The sequence below is a fragment of the Chamaea fasciata genome, unplaced genomic scaffold (genome assembly GCF_029207755.1).
Source record: "Chamaea fasciata isolate MVZ Bird 193981 ecotype frontalis unplaced genomic scaffold, bChaFas1.0.hap1 SCAF_18, whole genome shotgun sequence".
Taxonomy (NCBI): domain Eukaryota; kingdom Metazoa; phylum Chordata; class Aves; order Passeriformes; family Sylviidae; genus Chamaea; species Chamaea fasciata.
Window position 1 is genome coordinate 9,868,556 of NW_027094103.1, and position 25,945 is coordinate 9,894,500.

The 25,945-nt window shown below is 53.3% G+C and overlaps 2 protein-coding genes across 5 annotated transcripts in view; both read left to right on the forward strand.

Annotated features, from left to right (window-relative positions):
- The window catches only part of SSH1 (slingshot protein phosphatase 1), a 33,773-nt gene extending 23,691 nt beyond the window's left edge, over positions 1 to 10,082 (forward strand). For both annotated transcript variants that reach the window (XM_066199538.1, XM_066199539.1), the window contains 6 exons: positions 889 to 1,017; positions 1,647 to 1,693; positions 2,916 to 3,062; positions 3,638 to 3,838; positions 4,570 to 5,173; positions 5,606 to 10,082. In XM_066199538.1, coding sequence (XP_066055635.1) covers positions 889 to 1,017; positions 1,647 to 1,693; positions 2,916 to 3,062; positions 3,638 to 3,838; positions 4,570 to 5,173; positions 5,606 to 6,877 — 2,400 coding nt within the window. In that variant the 3' untranslated portion in view covers positions 6,878 to 10,082. The remainder of the gene's footprint in view (positions 1 to 888; positions 1,018 to 1,646; positions 1,694 to 2,915; positions 3,063 to 3,637; positions 3,839 to 4,569; positions 5,174 to 5,605) is intronic.
- Positions 10,083 to 13,918: 3,836 nt separating this feature from the next.
- Positions 13,919 to 25,945, forward strand: part of CORO1C (coronin 1C) — a 48,244-nt gene continuing 36,217 nt past the window's right edge. The window contains exon 1 of one of the 3 annotated variants that reach the window (XM_066200170.1): positions 13,919 to 15,454. In XM_066200170.1, coding sequence (XP_066056267.1) covers positions 14,071 to 15,454 — 1,384 coding nt within the window. In that variant the 5' untranslated portion in view covers positions 13,919 to 14,070. Of the gene's footprint in view, positions 15,455 to 21,883; positions 21,981 to 25,945 lie in introns of those variants that run through there. The other 2 variants (XM_066200171.1, XM_066200172.1) reach the window with 2 other exon arrangements.

A 25,945-nucleotide genomic window follows, 5' to 3' on the forward strand; every position in this document is an offset into this window, starting at 1 on the left:
AATCAGGATAATCCCAGCATCAGAACTGTCTTTCAGGGCCTCAGTAACAACTGTGTGACTTTCAAGTTAAATTTTAAGGTTTTATTTCCTTTTTTTTTTCCTGGACAAATGTCAAAGGACCTTGCAGACAGTATTTTGCTCCTGAGTTTGTGGATGGAAAATCACGAATCAAGGCTAGAGCTCCTTTGGATCCATCCCCCAGGCTGGTGTAATCCATCCACCCACAGTGCAGACGTGATCAGAGTGGGAATGGTTCTTCTTAGGATGGGTTTTTGGTTTTTAAGGGAGGTTGTTAACATGCAAGTGGTAGGAGGAAGCTGAGAACGTGTCTGTCTGTGGACGTGTTCCTCACTCCTGCTGCAGACAAGCTCTTGTGCTCTTGTTTTTTATCTCTCAAATTATTATTTTTAAGGAGCAAGTACCCCAAAATACTTTTTTTTTTTTTTTCCCCTCAGATGTTATCTGAAGCTTTTACAGCTTCTCAGTTTGGGGATTTAGGATACCAGGATGCCAGGGCAAGGGACAGTGGTCTTAAACTGCCAGAGGGCAGGGATGGATGGGATATTGGGAAGGAATCCTTCCTAGTGAGGGGCTGGGATGGAATTCCCAGAGAAGCTGGAATCCTTGGAAGTATCCAAGGCCAGGTTGGACAGGGCTTGGAGCAACCTGGGATGGTGGAAGGTGTGGAACGAGATGATCTTTAAGGTCCCTTCCCACACAAACCATTTTGGGATAATTGGAGAGATGCCACATACTGAAATTCCTGGTCTCCAGAAGGCTGAGTCCCTGTTGCTGTTTTTAATGAAAAAGTGTTGTACAGGGAAGTGCCCACAAATGTTTCTGTTGGACACCAAGATTCCAGTGCCATCCTTTGTGTTTGCTCTGCAGATCCGAAACGAGCTGGAGAAGCACATGAACTGCAACTTGAAGGAATTCAAGGAATTTATAGACAATGAAATGCTGCTGATCCTGGGTCAGATGGACAAACCATCCCTGATTTTTGATCATTTGTACCTGGTGAGTGTCGGGAGCTCCGGGAGAGCTCTGCTGTGCTGTGTCCAGCCCTCTGCCACTAGATGGTACTCCAGGCAAAACCAGGCTCTGCCTCTGGAACAAAGACTTCCCAGAGATGAACAGTTCGTGTCTGTTGGATCTTTTTGTTGTTGTTCTGAAGAGAGTCAGAGGAAGTGCTCGTGTTTCAGGGCAGAACCTGCCTTTTAACAGTTTAAAGCTTTCTCCTGTGAAGATCTGGGGGGAATCCAAGGTGTAACTACCCCCAGAGCTTTTAGGATTTGCCTCACTTCTCACGTGTGGCATGTCTGGGATCACAGGTGTATTCATTTTGTTTCCCTGAACTATTTCTCCCTCTGTTTAAAAATCCAGAGTGGCCAAGGGCAGTGATTTGGGATGAGCTCAGTCACACCCTGGCCTAGAACTAACTCTGTGGCTGAGTTGTGCCCTGGTGCCTCCTTCAGCAGGTCCCTGCCTGCCCAGGACAGGACATCAATGCCCCATTCCTGTCTCAGAGGCTGTTCCCAACATTCCAGTCAGCTCAGGAGGGTGGCTGGGGCTGGGGGAACTGCAGAACCTTGGGGAAAGGGGCTGTTTCGGGGCCCCTTGGAAACGTGTGTTTGTGGCTGTTGCAGGGCTCTGAGTGGAACGCTTCCAACCTGGAGGAGCTGCAGGGCTCGGGGTGAGTACTGCTCCTCCCAGGCTCCAAACCCTCCACTGTGTGCCTGCAGTTCCCCCAGGACTCTGGGGAGGACATTTCTAGGCTCTGGGGATGATTTGGGGCCTATTCTCAGCCATGGGGTAACTTCCCACCAGCAGCTCTGTGGAGTAATCTCTCCAACCTCACTTTTATCACCGGCACAGAGTGAAAATAACAAAAACTTGTCGTTCAGGAGGTCCATCAGGATCTCCATCTTCCAGTGCTCCCAGTGCTGTGCCAGGTGTGGATTCCTGCAGGCTGCAGAGGAGCAAAGGTGGCAGCACTAAGGAAAAATCTCCATTCAGAAGGAGCAGAGCTGCCTGTGGATGGGCAGACTCCTCCTCACCTGCCTGGAGAGGCAGCTCCAGGTGTCTCTTCCATCCCCATGGTGCTGCTTGGCTCCATTCCCTGCCACACTTTTTTGGATCAGGGAGAATTCTGCCTATAAATATTTGCTGCTCACTCAAGGCCTGCACCAACCTTGATGTGAGGAACTGAAATTCTTCACAATTTCAGCACAGCTGAAAATGTTTCATTTGGAGTCCTTGGGAGCAGATGTCTGCACATCTTGGGACAAGGAAATCAAGCAGAGTGTTAATGATTTTGTCTTGCACTGGGATATGCAGTGTCCAAAGGCAAAGCTGGACAAATTCTGAGACAAATATCCTGTGTCCTTGATTTTTCTCAGTGATAGGAGGTGATAAATCAATCTGGATATTCATTCTCGGGTACATTGTTATCCCTGCTGTGATATTTGGCAGGAATCAAGAGTTAACATGTGACTCTCATGGTTTTGGTCAGAAAGAAGGGGAAGGGATGGGATTGCAGCTAAAACCTGCAGCTGGAGAGGGTGATTCCTGGGTTATGTTCCCAGATGATTCACTTCTTTCTGCATCCCCAGAGCTATGTGGCACAGCAAGGAGTTCTTGGTTGGGTTACACAGACTCAGAGACAATAAATGGGATAAAATAAACTTCTCCCTCCTGCGCCCAGGCTGTTTGGACACTTGGGATGTGCTGGCAGTGAGAGGTGGCAGAACAGCCTCCAGTGTGCCCTGTGTCTCCAGCTATACCAGGGGTTTAGGATTAGGGCTGTAGGTAAAACCTTACGGCTCCTGTTGGGTTGGATTCCATGGATTCTCAGTGTCCCTCAGTGCCTGTTTGGTGCGCATGGCAGCTCAGGGTGTCTCTCCTGGTGCCCACAGCATTGACTACATCCTGAACGTCACCCGGGAAATCGACAACTTCTTCCCAGGCCTGTTTGCGTATCACAACATCCGGGTGTACGACGAGGAGACCACGGACCTGCTGGCACACTGGAACGAGGCTTATCACTTCATCAACAAGGCCAAGTGAGTGCTGGGACCCTGGCCCTAGGGGTGGGCACAGCCCAGCTCTCTGTGTCTCATCCTGGGCCCTCATGAAGCCACACACCCTACAGGGCCTTGGCATCTTCATTCCGTGTTTTTGGAGCTCCCTCGTGCCCTGTCCCTTCCTGGACTGGCATTAACCTGTTCCTAGCCCAGCAGTTTTATTACTACTTTGTTTTGCTTCCGAAAGGAAATGAGGATATTTCCTCTTCTGGAGAAGTTCTGGAGCTGCTCCAGCTGTGTCTGTGTTGGACCTGCCCCAGCTGTCTCTGCAGACAGAGCCTGTCAAACCCTGCCTGGCCTCTACACTCCCTATCCAAAGATGGAGGCAGGAGGCTTCATGGTGGTCTCTGAAATGAATGAGGCTGCCCGTCTCTAACTCCCAGCTTTTCTGGAGAGGGATTCTTCTCCTGGCCCTCGTAATCCCAAGCATTCCTCCCCTCCAGAGCCGTGATGTGGGGTGGGCAGAGCAGGGAGCGCCGTCCCTCCTCCGGTGAAGCCGTAACAGACCCATAACCGATGACATGGGATTTATCCTGCTGTTTGTGCTGCTGCAGGAAGAACCGCTCCAAGTGCCTGGTGCACTGCAAGATGGGCGTGAGCCGCTCCGCATCCACCGTCATCGCCTATGCCATGAAGGAATTCGGCTGGTCCCTGGAGAAGGCCTACAATTACGTGAAGCAGAAGCGCAGCATCACGCGGCCCAACGCCGGCTTCATGCGGCAGCTGCTGGAGTACGAGGGCATTTTGGATGCCAGGTAAGGCTCGGGGTGGGTGGGAAGGGAAGGAGCTGGTTGTGGATAACGTCACAAAGGGTTGCTGGATCTCCCTGGGGCTCTGTCGGTGTCATGCCCTCAGAGGTGTGAGGGGCGTAGCCTGAAGGGTCCCTTTAGAAGGGCACGGGCAGAATCCTGGGTCGGTCGTGCTTTTCCTGAACCTTCCCCGTGCCAGGCACCCTGCACGGAAATTAGCTGGGAGAGCTGCTCTGGTGTAATTCAGTGAGGGTTTCTCCGTGCTTGGGAAGCACGTTTGGATTTCTCAGCATCCAGTGCTGCTCAGCACAGCATTGTTCTTGTTTTATGAGGCAGAACTGAGCTCGGGCCGTTCCGGAGGCAAAGCGTTCATGGTTCTGTGCCAACCCCAGCACTCTGTCACTCCAAGGGCAGTAGTATTTATCTTCTAAGGATAAAGGAGAGAATTCTGTCCCCTGGTTCAGCAGGAGCTGTGCCACGGGATATGCGGAGGGGTCAGCTTGGGGTGTTGTGCTCTGAGGGGGCTTCTGTGCCCTGAGGGGTCTCTCAAGGTCTGATCCCACCACGGCTGCACTCAGGGCACTGCTCTGAAATGGGCAGGTGGGAGGAAAAAATCCCAGTGCTGAAGGTGGTTTGTCCAAGTGGGATCTCAGGTCTGGGCCCAGCCAGAGAGACAGAAGGAAGCTCCTGGCACTGGGCATCCCGCAGGGCAGTCACTCGTGTCCTTCTCTCCCCAGCAAGCAGCGCCACAATAAACTGTGGAAGCAGCAGGCAGAGAGCAACCTGCCCCAGAACACCGACGGCACCACGGGGTCGGGAGACTTCTTACTGGAGAGCTTGGACATCGACCTGGAGAACCGCCTGGCTGACCTGGACATGCCTTCCCAGTCAGCCTACCTGGACAACCGTGCCGGCTCCGACGGCTCCGTGGGCTTCCATTACTGCTTCCGCCGCCTCTCGGACACGCTGCTGGAGAACAAGATTCCTGGGGACAGGGAGGGCTTCTTCCACATGGAGCAGCTGGAGCGGGATGCCCTGGTGGGACAGCCTCCATCTGCACCATCCCAGGGGAGGCTGCTGGAGATGGGAAAAACCCCGGAGAGAGCGGAGCCGCTGGCAGAGCTGGGCGGCTTCTGTGAGAAAGAGGCAAAGAAGAAACTGGACTTCAGCCCCAGGAAGGGAAGGATGGTCCTTGGGGAGCCAGGGGAGGACGGTGTCAGGGAGGAACATCCCATGGAAAAGTGGAAGCGGCGCTTGTCCATGCACAAGGAGGAGAGCAGGCTCAATAGGGAGAACTTGAATAACAACAACAGCAAAAGGAGTTGCCCAGAGGATTTTGAGGTGCGTATGGAGGTGAGGTGGAGGTGATTGGCATGACTGACTCTGCTGCAAGTGAAACTGCTCTTCTCATCCTCATAGCCCAGTTTCATTTGACTTGGATAAAGCCTTTCATTCCATGATGAGCTTCTCCCCTTTCGAGGCGCTTCTGACCAGGGCTTTGCTTGCCCAAGCTGTGGATGTAGATGCCAGAGAGTGCCCAGTGAGTGCCCTGTAAAGTGCTGTGGGCAGCTCGCTTGCATGACCCTCGCTTGGCACGGTAGGTATTCCTTGGAGACACTGTCCGCTGGGAAAGCACATGGCTTTAGTTCCTGCTGCAGGTCCTGAGGTGGAAATGGGCTTTGTTCCAGATCTCTTTGGCTGTCCCACACCTTCTGGGGCTGTGCTGGTGTCTGTTCCACGCTCGTTGATCTGTCCCTGTTTTCTCTCCTGCAGCACGATGCCGTGTTTGGGATCCTCAGCAAGGTGAAGCCTTCCTACCAGTCCTGCACTGACTGCATGTACTCCTCAGTGGGGTTGGCCCCCGACTCCTTCGGGGAGCAGTGCGAGAGGCTCGGCGCCGGCACCACGCGGCGCAGCAGCACCATCTGCACCCAGCCCCCCCTCCTGTCCCACCTGCACTCCCACCTGATGGAGCACCTGCCCAGCAGGGCACCTCCCGAGGAGCCAGGCAGAACTAAACATAACGAGGCTCCGCTCCCTCTGGCGCCTGGAGCCGGGACTGTGGAGGTTGGCACGTGCAGGTCACTGGATCAGCACTGCGGCCTTCTGGAGAGAGGGAAAGATGCGCCAAAAACCCCCGAGAAAACTCTGCTGCCCAGGAGAAACTCCCACTGTGACAGGAGCATTCTTCACACAGAGGTGGTGAGGGAAGAGTCTCTGGCCAGAAAGGACCCCAGACCTACCAAGGACCTGAAGTACCTGTTATTCAGCAAAGACTTGGAAAAGCCGAGTGCCAACAGTTACTTGATGCAGCACCAGGAGTCTCTGCTGCAGCTGCAGAAAGCAGGATTGGTCAGGAAGCACACCAAAGAGCTGGAGCGCCTCAAGAGCCTGCCCTCAGAGGCCTCGGCGCTGCTCCGGGACAGCCCCCTGGGCAGGGTCGACTCCAGCATCGTGGAGGAAAGCGAGGACTTGATGTCCCATCCCGGCCTCGTGCCTCTCCTGGCAGCGGCCCCGCTGGTGCCGGGGGACGCCGAGAACGACGTGGAGAAGCTGGGGGTGAAGCGAGTCCTGGAGGGGATCTCCCAGAAAACCTCCACGCCGGCCGGGTGCCGCCTGGAGCACACGAGCAGCTTCACCAAGGACTTCCTGAAGACCATCTGCTACACCCCCTCCTCCTCCCGCAGCTCCAACCTGACGCGGAGCTCCAGCAGCGACAGCATCCACAGCGTGCGGGGCAAGCCCGGGCTGGTGAAGCAGCGCACGCAGGAGATCGAGACCAGGCTGCGCCTGGCCGGCCTCACTGTGTCCTCACCCCTGAAAAGGTCCAACTCCCTCGCCAAGCTGGGATGTCTGAACCTGTCCTCCGAGGACTTGTCGAGTGACGTGGACGTGTCCACCATCACGGACTCCAAGGAGGCCGTGTCCAGCGAGTGCTCCGTGCTCTGTGAGCCCCCGCTGAGGAGCACGGATGGCACCTCCAAACCGGGAGTGAAACCTCTGCCTGGGAACTTGAAGAGCACGCTATGGATGGGCAAAAGTTGATGCCTTGCCGAGAGAGGAGGGGGCTGAATTTTGGGGGTTTGCAGCATTTATTCATTGCACCGGTGCTGTTTTGTCATCTGACTTGCAGCAGCTCATCTGGTGCCACCTCCTTGTCCCCTCCTTGTGCTCCAGGAGAGGAGGAAAGAACCACAGTGGGTCACGGTGAAGGGCACAAGGGAAATAAAATGTGTTGCATGGTTTAGAGGAGGACTTGGTGTGTGACTTGCCTGTTGTCCTGCAGGATGCTCTTCCTAGTACTGTTTGCCAAGTGTAATAACGTGGATTTGTGTGTGGTTATGGATAGATATTTGTATCTCTATCTATCTATATCTAAAATGCTGAAATATTCTGTTTCGAAGACTCAAAATAATTATTCATGACTTTTTTTTACAGAACAAACACAAGTCTCGATTTAAACAGAGCACTTGTGGAAAATCCTTAAAATGGTGACACGCACACTACCTCTGTTCTCGCTAGCTTTTCGTCCTGGTTTGTTGTTTGGGGCTTTTATCCAAAAGGTTTTCCCCAGAATTCTTGTTGTTGTTTGAAGGAATTCCCTGAGCTGTAAAGGCCTGGAGGAGTGTGGACACAGAGGCTTCCCCAGGCCGTGGCTGGGAGGTGACAGAGTGCTGGGCTGTGTCCGTGGGGATGCTGTGACCCAGTGTCACCCTGGCTGTGTGGCTGTCACAGGTGTTGTGTTCTTGGGGTGTTTTGCTGTCGTCGTGGTCGGTGTTGTCCCAGTGCTGACAGAGCCTGGCCAGTGGTTGCCTGTGGACCCTCGTGATGTGAAGCTGTGTCAGTGTCGTGGCTGCTCTGGGGACCCTCTGTCACTGGGCTGTGGGTGACGTGAGGTGGCCGAGGAGGAGTGGCTCTCCTGGAGCCCCAGTAGGTGACAAGAGTGTCTTTTGTGGTTGTGCTGTTGGTTTTGTAGGATGGTCCCTGTGCCCGGGGAGCTGCTGGGGGAATCCTGGCTGTTGTTTATGGCGGGTGTCAGGAGCCTGGGTGGCCCCGGAGCCGGAGCCGGGCTGGGCCTGTCACAGACCTCACGGGGCTGTGTGTGAGAGCCACCTGCGTCCTGCTGCGGGGAGCAGCCGGACAGAAATGCCGACCCGCTCTGAGGAGAGGGGTGTTGGAGGAAAGGTGGGCAGCCAGGGGCTGGCTGTGCTCTCAGTCCAGCCAGGGCTGGCGCTTGGATCACAGCAGTGCACCCATTCCATAGGGAATGCACGTTTTCTGTGAATATTTTTGGCAGCCAGTCTTGTCGAGAGCCGCTCCATGCGAGCCCTCGCTGAGTCCAGAAGGAAGAGCTTGGGAAGTGAGCAGGGGATGTGCTCCAAACCTCGGTGCCCCCAGTCCCATCTGAGGCCTTGTGCCTTTGGGTGATGTTTTGAAGTAGATTTGGGGGGTCAAACAGGTGGATTGGCTCACCCTGGCTGTGAGTGTGAGTATTCCCACTTTTTAAAATCTCCAGGATTTTAAAGGAAATCCTGGAGAAAGGATTGTCTTGCAATTCCCCTCTTTGAGGTGGGGCAGAGCCAGGCTGCAGCTGCTGCTGTGAACTGTATTGATTGAAAATCCAGTGTCAGGAAGGGAGCTGTGTGTTTTCCTGCCCTAAATGCCTGGAGTTCCCTTTTTCCCCTTAAGCATAAGATCCTGCATGTTTCATTTGTGTGAGGAATTGTAGGGACAGGCAATCAGTGAATAATTGTCCCTCCCGAAAGAGTCTGAGTTTGACTTGCACTTGTTCCACCCAGGGGAGCTGGTGTGGAGCAAAAGCTGCTCCGGGAGGGAAGGAGCCGTGGGTCGTGCTCAGGGCAGGATGAAACTCCTCGAGCCACGGCCGGATCCATTCCCTGTGTTTGGATCATCTTTATCCTCCTTTGCACCCAGATTCGGCTTTGGGAAGGGGCAAACAGGAGGCCCCGGCGCTGTTGGGTGCCGCAGCACCTGGGAAACCTCCGAGTCCCCTGCCGGGGACACTTCCACCGTCACCCTCGGCTCTGCAGGGCCACCCACAGGTTACTGTTCTCGGTGTGCTGCCCGACCCTTCCTTCCCATCACTGCCTGGCTGAGGGAAGAGGTGCCGGGGACGGTTTTGAATGAATTTCGAAAATTCCGTGAACTGACACAAGCGAACATCTGCTTTCCTTGCTGTTTCTCGAGTGCCTGCCGAGTTCTGCCGCGTCCAACCCGCCGCGTTCCGGGGCTCAGCTCGGCACCCTCCGCCTTCCCCTGCTGCTGCTCCCGCCTGGCTCTGGCTGGATCGGCCCCAGGCTTCGCTCGGGGCTCCCTCCCTGCGCCGTCGGGATACAGACACGGCTTGGTGGGAGCTGCTCCGAAGCTCCGCTGTGCCATTCCCGGGGGGTTGTAGCCAAACCTCCCCCGTCCCGTCGGGTTTGTTGCATGACAAAGGTTGATGTGCTCGTCCTCCCCACGTGTCGTACGTGTCCTTACGATGGAGTGCCTTACTCATAGTTTACAAACACTGTGTATCTGCTGAGCTGTTGGACTCTGCTGTTTGCTGTTCTCTGGGGAGTTTTTTGGTGCTTTTGGTGTTTCCGGTGGCAGTGAGGCCGTCCCTCCTCCTGTCCTGCCCTCCTGTCCCCGCCGAGCTCGGCGCTGCTCACCTGCTGCCGCTTCCCTCTGCTCTGGGCATGGCAGAACCGAAGGGCTCCGTGACAGCCGCGGTGCCGATGGCTGCTCCCGGTGTCCCCGTTTATCCCGTTTATCCCATTTATCTATGCATCGCTGCCGGAACGCGGGCGGGGTGTGCAGGGTCACATCCCAACACCGACCACGCTTTGCTCGGCAGACCCGAACCCTGTCCCGTCCTGCCAGAAATCCTGAAATGCACAAACCGGCGCCTCATTCCGGGGCCGGGTGGTGTCGCTCCGGCCTCCCGGGGACCGTTCCCGGCCGGAGCGGTGGGGACAGGCCCGGTCAGTCCCTGAGGAGGGAGGTGAGTGACGTGTAGCTGTTCCTGTGCATTGCTGTACTCCATAACAACGTTCCTTTATTCCATGGTATTTCTTATCCCAGTTTTATATGGAAATCTGCAGGATTTTTGTACTGTATGTCTGCGGGAGGGATGCATCATGCACTTTTTTTTTTTTTTTTTTTTTTTTACTTTTGTTTGTAAAAATGTCCTGGATATTTTATGTGCTTCTTGTGAGGAAATAAAATAAACTTTTTTTTTTTTCCTTTTCAAATGAGTTTTGTAACTTTGTTTGGAGGTGGGGAAGGAACAGGCACTGAAGGGGTGGAAGGAAAAGGAGGGAGCGGGACATATCCCAGGAGCCACTGCCTGCCCTGTGTTATCGTTCCCCATCTATCCTGGCTCTGCTTCCCTCACTTTTGCATCCTGGCTGTTTCCTGATGCTCCTGAAGGCTGGATCCAGAGGAACAGGATGGAAATCAGTCATTTTCCACCGGGTTCCTTCAGAGACCCCAAAGTGAGTTCAGGAGAAGCCGCTCACCTTCTGGAAAAGATGCCAGCAGTGGAGCAGTGGCACAGGAAAATGTGACACCCGCACCTTGCCAAGCCTGGAAAATCCCACCTGGGAGAGGAGGGCCTTGATGCTGTCACAGCTACGTGGGCTGTGCTGATCTCCTCAGCAGAGCCACTCCCCAGGTGTGGAAGTCCAGGAGTTCCCACAGGGAGCAGGGGCAGCAGCTCCCTGGCTGGGGAAATCACCTGCCAATGACTGAGGGCGCTGCCCTGGGCTGCCAGGGCTGAGGTCTCCTTCACCTGAGGATATCCCCAGGGGAGCGATGGATCTCCAGGTGCAGGAGCAGCCCGGGCAGGTGCTGCTGCAGGAGCTGAGGCACTGGGAGCTGGAAGCAGATCTGTCCCTGCCCTGATCCAGGACCAGGGATGTGCACGGAGCACTTAGCAGAGGGACAAGGCCTCCCTGGAGTTTCCCAGATGTGCTGACACGATGGCACGGGAGGGACAACAGCGGGAGCAGGGGGCGTATGGGGCTTGTACCCCCGGGGTTAACTCTCCTCAGAGCTGGGAAGCTTGTGCTGAGTTTGGAGTTCTGGAGTGGGAAGAGCAGGTTCCCACTGTTGTTTGAGACCCTGGAGCACAGCCTGTCCCACAGCCAACACCGTTTTGGGGTCAATATTTGCTGTTGGCTCATTTAACTCACACATCCCTTGACTCGGTCGATGGAGACATCACTCCGTGCTCAGTTCAGCTTCCCAAAGATGGAGCCTCCCCACGGAGCCCTTCCCAGCTCCAGAGGTGGCTGTGAGTTGGATATGGGGAACCACAAGACGGGACTGTGGAATGGCTGGAGCATGCCCAGGCTGCTGGTGAGTCCCTGGCTGGTGTTTTTGTTCTTGTTAGGATTGGAAATTGGTCCTTTTCGGAGCTGTTCCTCACGGCCAAATGTTACATCCTGTTGTGATGTTGCCATGGCAAAACCAGGCAACATCTGGAGCAACACAAATTCTCTCCGGTGACTGGGGAGGGTTTATTTATAGCCCCGTTGACCAAAGGAGAGGCCTGAGCCTGGAGCTGCTGTGGGCAGGGGCAGCCTGGCACTGGGTGCTCCTGGTTGGGAACTGGGGTGGTGGGAAGGTGCAGGGTCCAGCTGTGGCCCTTGTCTCTCCCCCATGGAGGAGCTGCAGGTGCTCCAAAGCTGATCTCCTCAAGGACCCTCTGTTGGGAGGATGGTTCCCTGCCAGCATTTCCCAGTTCCATGTGGAGTTGGGGTGGTGAGCAGGTACTTTAATGGTGGTTTTGGGTAAGAAGATGAGGTTTGGCAGAAGGGTGAGACTGACTGTAGCACACAGAGAGGCCACAGGAAGGTCCCTGGGGGCTGTGGCTGCATTGCCACACTGGCAGAGGAGAACCTGCTGTCTGGCAGTGGTTCTCCAGCTGCCTGCAGCCCCAGGAGGTTGCCTCTGTGTCCATTCCTGCTGGGCCGTGGCTGAACAGCAAGTCTGGCCTCTGGAAAGGTGGAAATGTAAATATTTTTTTGAACAGAAGCTGTGAATTGGTGCCGCCAAGGCCAGAGGAGCCGGTTCCTGCAGCGGGCACAGGCTGAGCCGTGCTGCCCATCAGGTTTGCTCCGGCCTCGGTGCGTATTCCCTAAAAGTCTCTTCCTCCCTGTGTTTGAAGGACGGGGAGCAGCAATGCTGCAGCAGCTGCCATTTCCTTTTATGCAGAGGGCTCAGGAGCAGAACCACGTTGGTGCTGTGTCAGAGTTCTGAGCAGTTCCCTGGAACATGGGACACAACTCCCAGGGCAGGTCCCAGGATATGGCTGAGCCCCTTCCACACCAACCCCGGGCTCTGCAGTCCCCACACAGGACGAGCCCAAACCCACGATATCCCCAAATCATGAGGGTTTGTGAGAACCCAGAAGGAATTTGACTTTGCCATGAGGGCTCAGGAACACCCGGAATTATTGATCGGGTCACAGTGCCAATGTTGAGTGAGCTCATCCCACGGGATAGGTGGCTTGGCTGCGAAATTCCTCAATCCTGCACCTGCCAGCACATCTTGCTCAGCATTTCTCTACCTGTCAGGACTGCTGCTGCCAGGTTTTCCTGCTGCTGGTGTTGGCAGGAGCAGCAGGAGCCCGGCCACCAGCCCTGATCCCGCTGGGAATTGGTTGTGTTTGCTCTGGGCAGCCTCGGCAGGGATTTAAGACTTCCAGTGGAAACAAACGGGGGTTTGTCTGTGCAGAGATCTGCAATGTGCACTGATAAAGAACTGTCCCAGCAAGGGGCCTGGGCCGACAAGGGCTGGGATAACCCTCATCCCTCGCACCTTCCCCGTGGCAGTGGCAGGGATTCACTCCTGACACAGGACACAGGATCAGATGGTGGCATTGTGACCATGCTCCAGGTGTCACACATGCAGCTGCTGTGTGTCTGTGGTGCTCAGAGGCTGCCTGGGTCCTTGAGGTCTCTGGATGAAGCCCTGCAGGATTTTCCTACCTTATGGAATATCAGGGGATGCCTTTGGGTTGGGGTCAGGTCCTGTTTGCCAACTCTTTGGTGACACTGCGGTGACTCAGCCCCGACACCTCAGAGGTGCCTGCGCAGGCACCTCTTTTGGGATGACCTAGGTGTTTTCCTGCATCCCGCCTCGGGATGCTTCCCGGCTCGGGGAACCATAAAAGGCAAAGTGCAGGGGCAGCGGCCGGGCTGGGAGCTGCGGCTCGCTGCAATGCCAGGCATCCCAGCTGTGTACAAACGGATTAGAGCCCTCCAGCTCTCCGGCTCCACCGCCTTCCGGAGGGTTGTCCAAAGGGAGGAACGTTCTGCTTGGGGGGTTATTTAGAGAAATGGTCAGAGGGTTAATATGGACTTTTGATAAGTTCTATTTCAGAGTCTCTGCAGGGAAAGTCATGTCTGAAGCTGCTGTTGGGCTCCTGTGTTTACCTCGGGCAGCCGTTCTCTGTCACAGCAATTCCCTTTGCCATAACGTATTCCTGCAGATCATTCCAGCTGCTCCGGCTCTGCCCCGCGTGCTCTGTGCAGGCAGCATCTCTCCTCCAAACTCTGGGACACAGCCCAAGGCTGAGTGCTGCTTCCAAGGAAGGAGCACTGGGGGAGCCGCTCTGCGTCTGACGGGCGCAGGGCAGGGAGGAGGGAACACTGCCAGGGGCACGGATGCGGCTTTCCACCTCTCCATGGAACACACAAGGAGCTGGCAGACGTGATCCTGCCCAGACAGCCTGGCAGTAAATCCCTCTGGAAGCAGTGAAATCGAAGGGAAGCCAGGATTGCTGCACAGAACTGTGGGGAGCTGTTGCTGGAGCAGGTTGGGGAAAGAGGAGAATCCCTGGAGAAGGATGGAGATGCAAGGAAGCAAGTCCTGACTGTGAAGTGCCATGGACCAGCAAATTAGCAGCTGGAGGGTTTTTTTCCAGCTCTCCAGGTGGAATGTGTATGGGTAGGGACCAGCGTGGCATCAGCCGTGCTGGGTGCGGTGTCAGGAGTGGCAGAGCACAGGCTCCGTCGTGCCAATGGGGTGTTCCTCTCCGCTGGCCATGAGGCCAAGGAACGCCGGTTCACATGACCCAGGCTCTGATGCTTCCAAGTGCCGCCGTCTCCCAGAGCGGAGCGAGGAGGAGGCGGTGCTGAAAGCCTGCCGAGACCCAAGGTGGGAAAAATCTTGGCTGGCCAGTCCCAAAGCATTTGGAACCAGGAATTACAGTGACAGAGCCCCCAGCCATGGAAGCCTCCACCTGGCAGTACCGTGGATATTTACGGGATGACACAAGTAAGGCGAGGGGGAGAGACTGCCCAGCTTCCAGGGGAGACTCCGCAGGGACGTGTGAGGATTATCCACTGCTGCAGCTCAGCCAGGAGGGCCTGGGACACAGCCGGGAGCGGGGGGACCTCCCCGACCTCCGCAGCGACACCGCAGGCCCTGCCAAGAGGTCAGAGATGAGCAGCAGCGGGCAGAGAGGGCAGCGGGGACCGGCAGGGGAGCTGTACCTGGAAGAGCATCCCGTGTCCAAGGGGTGCAGGAAAGGGCGGGAGGGAGAAGCCCCTCCGAAGGTGTATGAGCTGGAGGTGGTGCCCAGGCGGGTGGGCACGGGCAGGACGGTGAGGCCGGTGGTCTACAGGCTGGAGGAGAGCGAGTACCGGCGCCTCATCCAGGAGGCAGAAACGGAACCTGAGGAGGAATGGGAAGAGACAGAGGACACGCTACCCTTGATTCAGGAGGGCTACACGGGGGATGGGAAGGTGGCAAGCCCGAGCCTCAGCAGGCTCAACTCCTTGGAAAGAGCGCTGAGGAGGCAGATGAGCCGCTCGGACTCGGAAAGCAGCGTGGAGAGCAGGCAAGTGACCAAACTGAGCCCCAAGAGCCCCACGGAGGGCAACAAGCCGACCGTGCCCATCAGGTCCGACAGCTTCGAGCGCAACGCCATCCTCATGGATTACATCCTGCAAAGCAAGCCAGAGGCAGGCACACCTGTCTCCTACATCCCCAGGGACAGCAGCAAGGCAGCTGAGAGCCTGAGGCAGGCGCGGAGCTTCACCCCCCAGCCCGATGGAACACTTGACCTGTGCCAGAACGGCCAAGCCGGCGAGGAGGATCCGGCCAGGAAGCCCGAGCCAGACCAGCAGATGATGAAGAGCCTCGAGAGAATGGTCCCTGCGGTCACAAATTATCCCTCGGTGGCCAGAGACATTGGGAAGCTTTCGAGACAGAGCAGCAGCCAGCTCCCGGAGTGCAGGGAGCAGCTTGGAGGTGAAGCTGATGAGCTCGATTCCTACATCCCGAAGAAAAAACCCCCGGCCCCCCCTGTCAGGACCCACAGCAAGGAGTGTCTGGCTCTGAGTATGAGCAAGGCTGTGGCGCTGACGGAGGCGCTGCTGGAGCCCCTCGGCGACGAGGCCAAGGCTGGCAGGGAGCAGTGGGCAGCGGCGGGCACGGAGCTGCTCCCTGGAGGCAGGACTGCGGGAGGAGGGGGCTCGGAGGAGCCGGAGCGGAAGGGGAGGCAGAGTCAGGAGGATGAGAATGTGCTTAAAGTTGCCGATGCCAAGAAAACCTTCGAAAAGCCCAAGGCGTCAGAGGGGACAGCAGCAGCACCAGCGCCCAAAAAAGGTGAGGAGTGAGAGGTCCAGGCTCTGCCGTGGGGCTGGGGGTCCTGGGGGTCGCTGTTCCAGGGCAGGTGGGAACAAGGCCGTAGATGGGAAATAGCTGCTGGGAACAGCTGGGTGACAGACGGGATGTGCTCAGGGTACACAGAGTCTCCTAAGGAGGCGAGATGGGAATCAGGTGTTGGTTCAAAGCCCTTGGTGCAGTGAAACTGTTTTGCAGAAAAATTTGTTTTGTCAGACTCGTGTGTAGGAATAAGTACAATTTACAGCTTCTCACAGCAGCTCCAGTGCAGCAGTGTCCATAGGACACGTCCTCCCACTGCCATGTGGGATTATTTGCCTCTGTCTCTCCAGGCACTGGGTGAGCCAATGTAATTTTATTTTAGCTATTAAAAAAGCAGCATTATTTTTCTCTAAGTTCTTTTTCTTCTGCACTGTGACTTCACTGAATAAGCCTTTCAGGAAAATGACAACAACTTGGAAACCCTTTTCACTGAAAGAAATATGGAGAAGTGAACCCTGTTGAAATTTTCCTGGTAAAGCAGCAGTTCTGCAGAAATAGGATGGATAGAAATGAGTGTTTGTGTGAGAGTCTGGATCCCGCAAGGAGCCACCCGACCCACGCTGCTTAACTCCCATCTTCTGTTCAGTGACAATCTGCAATTGTGCATTTCCTTATAAGGGAAAATAAGTGTTTTAAGGCACAGGAAATCTGTGGTGGCTTTGAACTGAGTTTGCTTAAAAAGTAGGTGTGATCAGTTACTGTCGCGACAGAGTCGGAGCGTGAACGTGCCACAGTTTGTGCGTGTCAGGGATGACAAACTCCCTGCAGGGATGACAAACAGCTCCTGTGCTCTCAGGAAGCAGCTGAGGACACATTGCACGATGTAAAGAAATAGAGGTGGGAGATATTTGTCACTGCCAGCACTGCCAGGCTCAGGGCATGGAGCAGGGTGGTGGTATCTGAGTGTGAAATGCACACTCCTGGAGGGGGAGGTTGTCTGGTGTCAGTGGTACAGCTGAGCTGGAGCATTCTGCTCACACTGAGCACTGGGATGTTTGATCAGCTCATCCTTCCCGGGATGGAAGGAGCAGGTGGATGGAATAGGTCATGCAGAAGAAGGGATACAAGGAATCAGCTCCCTCCCCAAGGCAATACCAGCGGCAGCCCAATCCCTCCTGACACAGTTTTACCTCCTTGTTCTCCAGAAGAAACAGGGAGGGAGGGTTGAGACGATATTTTAGTGCTGAAGTGTTGCAATAAAAAAATCACTGACTCACGGAATGGTTGGGGTTGGGAGGGACCTCAAAGCCCATCTTGTTCCACCCCCTTGTGCATGGGCAGGGACAACTTTCACTGGAGCACGAAGAAGAGCAGGAACAGCTTCCCATTTTGCTTTATTCATGACATTCTGTTGGGGTTTTAAAAACTGGGTTAAACATTGATCTTTCCAAATCTCAAACATGGGCACCTCACCTGGATTTACCCTTATGTGTTTCCTTTCTTATATCTCTGATTTTTCCAGCACCTTTGGTCCAACCTGGTCCTAGACAGCAGGGAGAGAAACAGAAGGAGATGGCAAAAGAATTCCAAAGTGCTTGAATAGTGTGGCTCTGTGATCAGTGCCCAGGAACCCCAGCACCCAGCCCTGGCTCCTTCCCTGCCTGCCTGATTTTTTCCTGCTGTTCAGGATGCTAGGAATTGTCAATCCCAGGATATTAATGTTGTAAATAAAATACAGCCTGCTTTTTTCTTTTTTTTTTTTTTTTCCTCAGTTCTGCTTTCTTGTCTCTCTCCTCCTCGTTAATCATCCGGAGACAGCTACAAAGGAAATCCCATCTGTTGCAAGCAATTGCTTTGGGTTTATTTGGTGGCCCAACATTTTAATTAGGTATTGGGACCTACCTCCCCTTCACTGCAGAAATAGAAGAGAAGCCAAAATATATTTCACAATCCTGTCTAATGATGGAGAAAAATACATGAGGAAATAGATTAACTTGAAATTAGAGGTTTCTTTTTGCTGTAAAAGATCATTTTTTGATGCCTTTCTTCCAGCTGAGTTGGGAGGGATGTGTCTGACACTGATATTGCTGCACAAAAGGTGTGAGAGTGGGGAGATGCAGTAATAGATGTGCTGGATGAAATCTTTTGTAAATCATTAATAACAATAGCATCAATTATTAATGCACATCCTGGCCTAATGTTCACTCATTCTTTATCCATCTCCAGCATCCTTCAGCCCTTCCAAGCAGCACAGGAGCTGTGATGTCAGCACAGGCCCTCACTCACCACAGTGGATTTTATTGCCCTTTGGGGAGGGGGGGTTGTGAATGACCCCAATTTTGGGGTCTAGAAGTCACAGAGAGCTGGGAATAAAGCTCAGGGGTGCTGGCTCCCAACCCTGTCCTTTAATCCGTGTTTTCCTCTTTCTCTCTTTCTTTGTCACCACACTCAGACACTTCTCCCTTCCTGGCTGTTGTTTGATGGAACGTTTTGCTCTCCTCATCTTCATTCCCTAATTCTACAGCTCCCCTTTCTGGTCAAGGATTGAATAAGGCCAGTCCAAAGGGATTTTGCTCTCCCTGTCTCTCCAGGCAAACCCTTTGCAGGAGCTGGGGAACATTTCCCTGGGCAGAGCACATCCTCCCAGGCAGAGACAGAATCGATTTCCCATTATCCAGAGCCCTTACGTGGTGGCTCTGAGAACAATTTCATCTTGGCAGCTGCTCAGCAGTTGATGATCGCGGAAATGTCTCTTAAAAACCAGGATTGGGAGTAGTTTCATGAAACTGCCCCTGGCACTCGCTCCGTGCCCACAGACATGGAGGGATCAAGGCAGAAAAAGTAAATTAATGCTGAGAGTAAATCTAATTGCACACAGAGAAAGTGGAGTGGAGAGGGTTTTTCGCTACAATCCGTTCAGATTTCAGAGAATCCCTGAATCCCAGAATGGTTTGGGTTGGAAGGGACATTAAAGACCATCTTATTCCAACCCCCTGCTATGGGCAGGGAGCATTTCCCTGCACTAAAAATCACTAAATTCCAATAATGTTAAGTGAAAGGTAAGATCACATTCCTGATTTCAGCAGGAGCAGCTCTTCCCAATGCTGCTGGGTCTGGCCTTGATGGGATCCCTTAATTATGGAAGCCATAGTAGGAGAAATAGAAAAATATTCAAATTTCATGTGGGAGAATCTAGTACTTCCTGGTAGATAAATATTATGATAAAGTAAATATATTATTATTGTTAATAATAATAATAATAGTAAATAAAAATACTTCAGAAATGAATAGATAAATAGGGACATGAAAGTCCTTGAACAGCTGCATAACTTGGATACCTGCAAATCTAGGGTTCAAGACTGTCCTGTCTGGCATATTTTGTTTGATTTAGAAGTTAAGCTGCAAAATAACAGGACTTTAAATTGGTGACATCTCTAAACCATCCCTGAGCCATTTCCCTCCATTCAGCATTATTTAGCAATGAGGGTTTCAGCAAAACAAAATGTTTGAGACAAATCCATCCCTCCAGTGACCTTACTGGTTCATAAAATGGGGTTTGTCACCCCTTTGGGATGTCTCAGAGACACCAAACTGAAGAAATTAATCAAAATTTCTCCTAAAGATGGTGCCTCAGGTGTTTCTTTAACTCCTCTAACTATTAACGTGGCCTTGGTGGGGAAGGCTGTGGGACACACCTGTCCTTGTGAAGCACATCAGGCGCACCCCAGGAGCAAAGCAGGGGGATTTGTTGCAGGGATGATGGAATTGATGCATATTTGCAGGAGGCTAAATTTAGCAGCTGACATAAGTTTCAGAGGTGGAGTCTGTAGCCACGGTGCTGTTTCCGTATAAAGGCTGTGAGATAGTTTGCAGCAATCCTGCAGTGATGTAGCTGAGGGGAAAATATGTGGGATGCCTAAAAGTGGATTTTTTTTTTTAATAAATACTGAATTTCTGCAAAATGTGTTAACCAGGTGCTGGTAAAATAGGGCAAATTCTGGCGTGTTGCTCCTTGTAGCTGTAAGGATTTCGTGTTTTTCCTCTAGAAAAATTAGGATTTGTGGCATATTTTGACAAGCTGTTTGGCTTGCAGCACTGTGGATAACATTTAAATTGTTTGTTAGGGTGGTTTTACTCATCTGAAGTGATGAAAATTAGTGGTTACAGCAGAACCAAAGAGCACATGTAAAACCTGAGCTGTTTCTTCTGTTTGTTGGAGAATTCAGCCTAAAATTCCTGTAATTTCTTCATCACCTTGTGATCTAAACAGCTTGTTAATCCCAGACAGGATCTGGGTGTTTTTTGGAGTGTTTCCATCCAGCTGTTTTAGGAAGCTCTGGTAAAAATTCCACAGGTATTATTTCCACCTGAGTCCATCCTTAGCGACTCTTCCAGCGCTGTGTCGAGCAAGGAATTTCCATCTCTGCAGGATCCACCCTTCCCGAGGCAGCTCTTGAGAGGATTAGGCTTCAATCAGATTTCTCAGGATGAATTTCACTTTGTGTCCTCCGTGTCTCACTTTCTTTTCTGTTGGAGGCCAAAAATCTTCCTTGGTTCCCCTTCTGAGCTGTTGGGCAATGCTGGCTGCTGCCGTCTTCGTTCTTATTTTCCAGTCCAGGCTGAAGCATTGCTCTGTATATGATTAAAATATCAGTTTTATAAAATTTAAACACCCCCCCTCCCCCCCAGGTTTGAGACTTCTAATAAATTATCAAGGGCAGGCAGGACTCTCAGCTCTATCACTGACTCATTCTGTGACCTTCAACACGTCACGTATGTACGTGGAAAATGTGAATCACAACCTAAACTCCCTAAACTCTGGGTTACCTGCAGCTCTACCCCAAGGTGGCTTTTGTTTTCTTCTCTTTTAGATTTAATGAGATTGTTTGAGGGAGCAGGGTGATGTAATTGTGCTGGGCTGGTTTTCAAAAAGAAGGTATTGATTAATTTCAGGATAATTGATGTCATGGGCAGGGGTGCAGCCTTGCCACTCCAATCTCTGTGTGTATCATTTTTTTAATCAAGGTGTTCCTCAACAGGTAAGAGAGGCTTTCCTGCTTGTTGGATCAGCGGTTACATTTAGTGTCAAAGGTTAATAAATGCAGGATAACATTTGTTTAATCTGTACCTTCTGATTTCCATCAGCTGTGACAGACCAGGACAAATGTATCTCCCCGAGGTTTTCCCAGTGTTTTAACAGCAGCTATCACTCACAGGGGTAATTTGTGGTCCTGTCACAGCTCCGTGGGGGAAGAGGAGGGCTCTCAGCTAAGCTCATCACGACACATATCCCTCCAAATTCTGAAAGATTAGAAGAGGAATTAGCGGGGTGATGCTCCCCTGAAATATCACACACACACCCCCCCCCCCCCCCGCCGCTTAAGCATCAAACCGCATGCAAATGAAACGTCGGCCCAAGCGGATGAGGAAGCTCGAGGAGTTTTGGTTTTGGCCATGTATGGTAACACCGAGGGCTGTGGGCTCTGCTCGGGTGTTGTTTACCCGCCCCTCGGGCTCCCTGAGGCCGCAATGGCCCCGAGTGTGGCGGTGTCACCTGTGTGCGGCCAGGTGGGCGTGCAAAGTGCCCGCCTGGCCTGTCAGAACAGCACGGACACAGACCTTACACCTCAAAGTGCAGCATCCCCGAATTCTCTTTGCCACGATGGGGAGAACCTCTGGTTTCAAACCTCTGCCCTGGGTGTCTCGTTGAAGTGTGGTTCTTAGCGGGGATCGAGCTCTGCAGTCTTTAGCAGGGGCTTTTGTCACCGTCCTTTTTTTCACCACAGCCACCGTGATTTGGTGTGACAGCGTGAGGTGACGCGGTTGTTTTCTTGTGGAGCTACTGGTCCTCCTCAGCGTTACCTCTGAGGACAGCAGGCTCATCTCACCCCTCAGGGCAGACACGGCCGATCCCTCCGGGAGGACACGATCAGTCCCTCAGGGAGGACATGACCGGTCCCTCAGGGAGGACACGATCGGTCCCTCAGGGGTGAGACGATCTGTGCTTCAGGGATGACACGATCGATCCCTCAGGGCAGACACGACCGATCCCTCAGGCATGAGATGACTGATCCCCAGGGATGACACGACCGGTCCCTCAGAGCGGACAGCACTGGCCCACAGGGAAGACTTGGCCGGTCCCTCAGGGCGGACACGACCGACCCCTCAGATCCCCCATGACCTCCCGCCCCCCACCCGCCGCTGAGGGGCGGCGGGGCGGGGCCCGAGAGCGCGCGACAGCGCGTGGTGGCGAGCACCGCGCGGCCATTGGCTAGTCGAGCCGTCATTCATCGATTCGTCCCGCCCCATCGGGGAAGGGAGAGGGCGGTGCCCAATCAGAGAGGGCGTGGCCTCATATGGGCGCGGTCTATGCGGGGGCGGGCCCCGCGCCGCGCTGCCCCGCCCCACCCCGCGGCGCTCAGTCGGGCGGCGGCGGCGGGCGGAGGAGGAGGCGGAGGCGGCGGCTCCGCCGGGCTGAGGAGCGGACGCGGGAGGCGGCTCGGGATCGCGGTGCGGCTCGGGGGCGGTGAGGGCGAGCGGGGAGAACTGGGAAGCACCGGGGAGCGAGGCTGCGGCTGTGCGGGCGGTGCCGTGCCCGCGGGAGGGCGCCGGGCAGGGCGGGGGTCCGGCCGGGCGGGCCCTTCCCGCGCGGGGCCGCCGAGCCCTCCGTGAGGCGGCGGCCGCTGTCAGCGCGGGGCCGGCGGCGGCAGCGCCCTCGCCGCACCGCCTCGGCCCCGGCCGCTCCCCGCTCCCTCCTTATTAGGCAGCGGCGCGGGGTCGCTGCCGCATCCGCATCCGGCCGGGGCCGCCGGGCAGGGCAAGCCCGGGGCGGGGCGGCGGCGCCAGGCGCTCCCGCCGCGCACCTGATGCCGCGGCGGGGACAGCGCTGGGGGGGCTTTTGTTCGGCACGTTTTGCTTTCTTCTTCTTTTTTATTTTTTTTTTTTTTTCTCTCCTTCTTTTCCGCCTGGCGATGCAGCAGCTGCTCGGTGCCACCGGCGTGTGCCGCCCCCGGAGCGCCCGTCCCCGCCGTGCACCATGGCAGAGGACAAAAGATGAGCGCCCTGATGGGGGGTTTAGTTTGGGTTTATTTTCCGGGGGCCCCTGTAGAGCAGGTCGTTGTCACGCCGTTATTAGGGGCTCTGTCGAGGCTGTGCAGGAGATGTGTGGAGTTCTGGGCTGTGTGACATGTCACAGAATCACCAGGGGATCCCAGAATGGTTCGGGCTGGAAAGGACCTTAAGGACCATCTCATCCCATCCCCTTGCCTTGGGCAGATGTCCCTGGGCTTTGTTTTCCTGTGCAGGGAGGCACATTGTTTTACAGTGATATGCTGAAGGCTGAAATTTGAAGGTTAGTCCATACCTGTGCTTTATGAAATTCCCACAGATTCCATTAACAGCACGAGGGAAGGGCAGGTGTCTGACACCATCACACAGAGGTGCAGCTGTAGGACGTTGCGTTGCCGTAACTGACTGATTGCACAGGAGACAGGTCTGAAAAAAGAAGAAGAATAAAAAAAAAGGCAGTGAAAGGCGCCAGGAAACAAAAGTAAACCCGATGGAAACAGTTTTATTGTTGAAGATAAGTGATATGCGTTAGGCTTGGGGTTTTTTTAGCAGCTGGAGTTGGTCTCAGCACGTCTGTTAGTGCAGATGTGCGTGGGGATTACTGGGAGCAAGACCAAGGACGGTGGCAAAATCAGAGAGGGATGTTCTGAACCGACCAGGCTGCAGTTGGTTTTTTCAGTTAGCTGCTGATTTTCCCGATTTTGTTTTAATTTTAGGCCAGGCTGTTCCCAGATTACCTGGCTCCATCCTCTCCCTCTGTGTGCCTCCGTGGCACGCACGAGGGAAGCTCTGGAGTGTGGGAAAATGGTGTGAACTGGCACAGCGTGTCCTGGGAGAAGCGTGTTTGGATGTGGGGAAAGCAGCGGGTGTTGTGTGCAGGAGGCAAGGAGAGGGTTTATCCCGTTTTTCATTTGAATAACTAGCATTGAATCATCTTTTCTGCTCAAGGAGGGGGGGGGAATCCAGATGGCTGTGTGCTTGCGGGAAGATTTTATTGCAGCTAATAGTGGTGTTTGCTAAGGACTGTGTACACAAAGGTAGAAGATCAAGTACTTTCGTGGCCATGCCTGTTTGTTTTGGGTATATGTGTATTTCTGTGGTTTTGGTAGCCCCAGTAAGACCTGACACACTCGAGGACATGTCAGGCAGCATTTGCTCGGTGTTTGTTTCAGTACGGCACTTCATGATAGTAATTTTTCAATGGTCACTTGTAGCCTTTTATCCAGATTGCTTTAATCAGCATTTGTGTTCTCTGTTGGCATTGCTCTGTCTTCTCCCAAGCTGTCTTTTCAAACATCATTGGATTTTTTCAAGTGAAATCTTCATGCTTATTGCATCTGTCACTTCTGGGATTCACTCCAAGCGAAAGGCAGGGATTCAGTTTAATGGCAATGAGGAGGAATGTGCAGAAGGGGGAAATACCAGCTTTTCCCTGGGTGCTGCGGCGCAGGGTGCCGGGCTGCGCCCTCGGTGACATCGTGGTGGCCACGTCCAACATTGGACTTTAACGGTGGCTTCATAAGATGACTTATTAAACCAAAACGTTGTGTTGTGATGGGGAGGGAATTTATGGGCCTGGCTGTCACTTGGTGATCGATTCCGAGGAACATCCCTGGGATGCCAGCTTCCTTTTCTGAAGACACGAGCGAAACACTTCCTGGCCCGAGTTTGCAGCCCGGTGAGGTCATCAGTGCACCACTCCCAGGGCCAGGAATGTCCTCTTGGGCAAGCTCACAGGCACATTTTCACTTGACTTTTAAAGTCTGGCTTTGTTTGTTTTGATTTTGTTTTACTGAGGCTTTTTGTGATAATCTCAGCCCTTCTCTGAGGATGTGTTGGAACAGAATCTCACTGAAGATTTGAAGTGCCCCAGTTTAAGCCTTTGCAGGGCATAGGAACAAGAATTAAATGTCTGTGCTCTCTTCTAGCTCGCTCCCTGTAGTCTCCCCCGCCTAATATTTCTGGGCTGGTGTATTCTGGTGGGTAACTCTGAAATTAGTGTGATTAGAAACTGCTTAGAGCTTCAGTTTAGGCAGCTCCTGGAGCCATGTGTGAAGAGTCAGGCTGCTGGTGGCCTGGGGCTGACAGCATGGAAACTGCTGAGTTTTTGTCACATTCTGCACAGTTGCAAGTGGTGGCAAACACCAAGTTAAAATGAAGCAGAAAAAGGTTTTAGGCTTCGCTGAGTGACTCAGGAAAGCAGCAGTGAAAGCCCATTTTTCTGCGTGTGTTGGCTCCACCAGTATGGTTGGGAATTGTTTACTGGGCCCTTTCTTTTTATCTGTTAATAGGATTGCTTTGTTCTGCTTTTCCTCCTGTGAGTAACCGTGCAAAAAAAAAAAAAAAAAAAAAAAAAGGATTATTTGTTTCTTTTTGAGGTTATAATTGTTCAGTACATGACTTTTTGTGGCTTTTCTCATCTCAAACCACACATAGACATGTGAAATACCAGCGTGACACAGAACTGCTCAGCTGCTCCCAGGTTCCACTGGCAGCTTTGCAGGGCTTGTCCTCGGAGGAACAAATTGTCTGGAGAGGATCCTAATGGAATATACCAGCCATTAGTTCTATCACCAGCCATTAGTTGTGTTCATGGGGTTGTGTAGGGAATATAAATCCAATCAGAATTAATGGCTGGAGGTAATGATGTGGCTGGAAAGTAGAAGGTGGCTGTTGGGCAAGTGGATAATTTTACTTTACTCCCCCTCGCATGAAATTCCTGATGCCAGTAAGGCAGGGGGGATCCCTTGGAGCAGACACCTTCCTAAGGGGTCACAAAGTGCTCCTCAAATGGAAGAGGATTTTGTGATGGAACATCCTGAAAACTTTAAAATCCTGCTCTGTAGGTCAGGAACTTGACAGAGAAAAATTGAAAATGGCATCTGCTGCTGCCTCCAAAGGGAAAAGCCTGTGGTTTTTCAAGGCTGCCGATGTGCCCATGGTGGACAGAAAAGATCTCCTTGGTCTGGAAGTGACAAAATGTGCCCTTTTGGACCATTTCTCCTCTATGCTGATGACTTAGAGTGAGAATCATCTGCACTAGGGAAAGGACAATTTCTTCAGCATGACCACTTTGCTTCTTCAACACCACTGGCTTTGTCTCAGTCCACATTTTGTTGGTGATAACAATAAGTGATCTCTAATCTGCTTTTTGCTGAGCCTGTGATGACGTCTGAGGTCTGGCTCTTGGTGGGAGAAGTTGCAGTGACCGACATTGAGCTGGGCCTCTCAGCCCAGCATAATTAGGTTTGTCTTGTTTTCCTTTTTTAATAATCGAATTTGAAAGAGCAATGGAAATAAACCAGTGGTGGGCTCTGACTTAAAGTGATTAAGGCTCAGCCTGATGCTGAGATGAGCTCACAGCTCTCCTTGGAGTGTAGCTGAGCTCTGCTTGAGTGTTCCCAAGTGTCCCCTTTAGGAAGG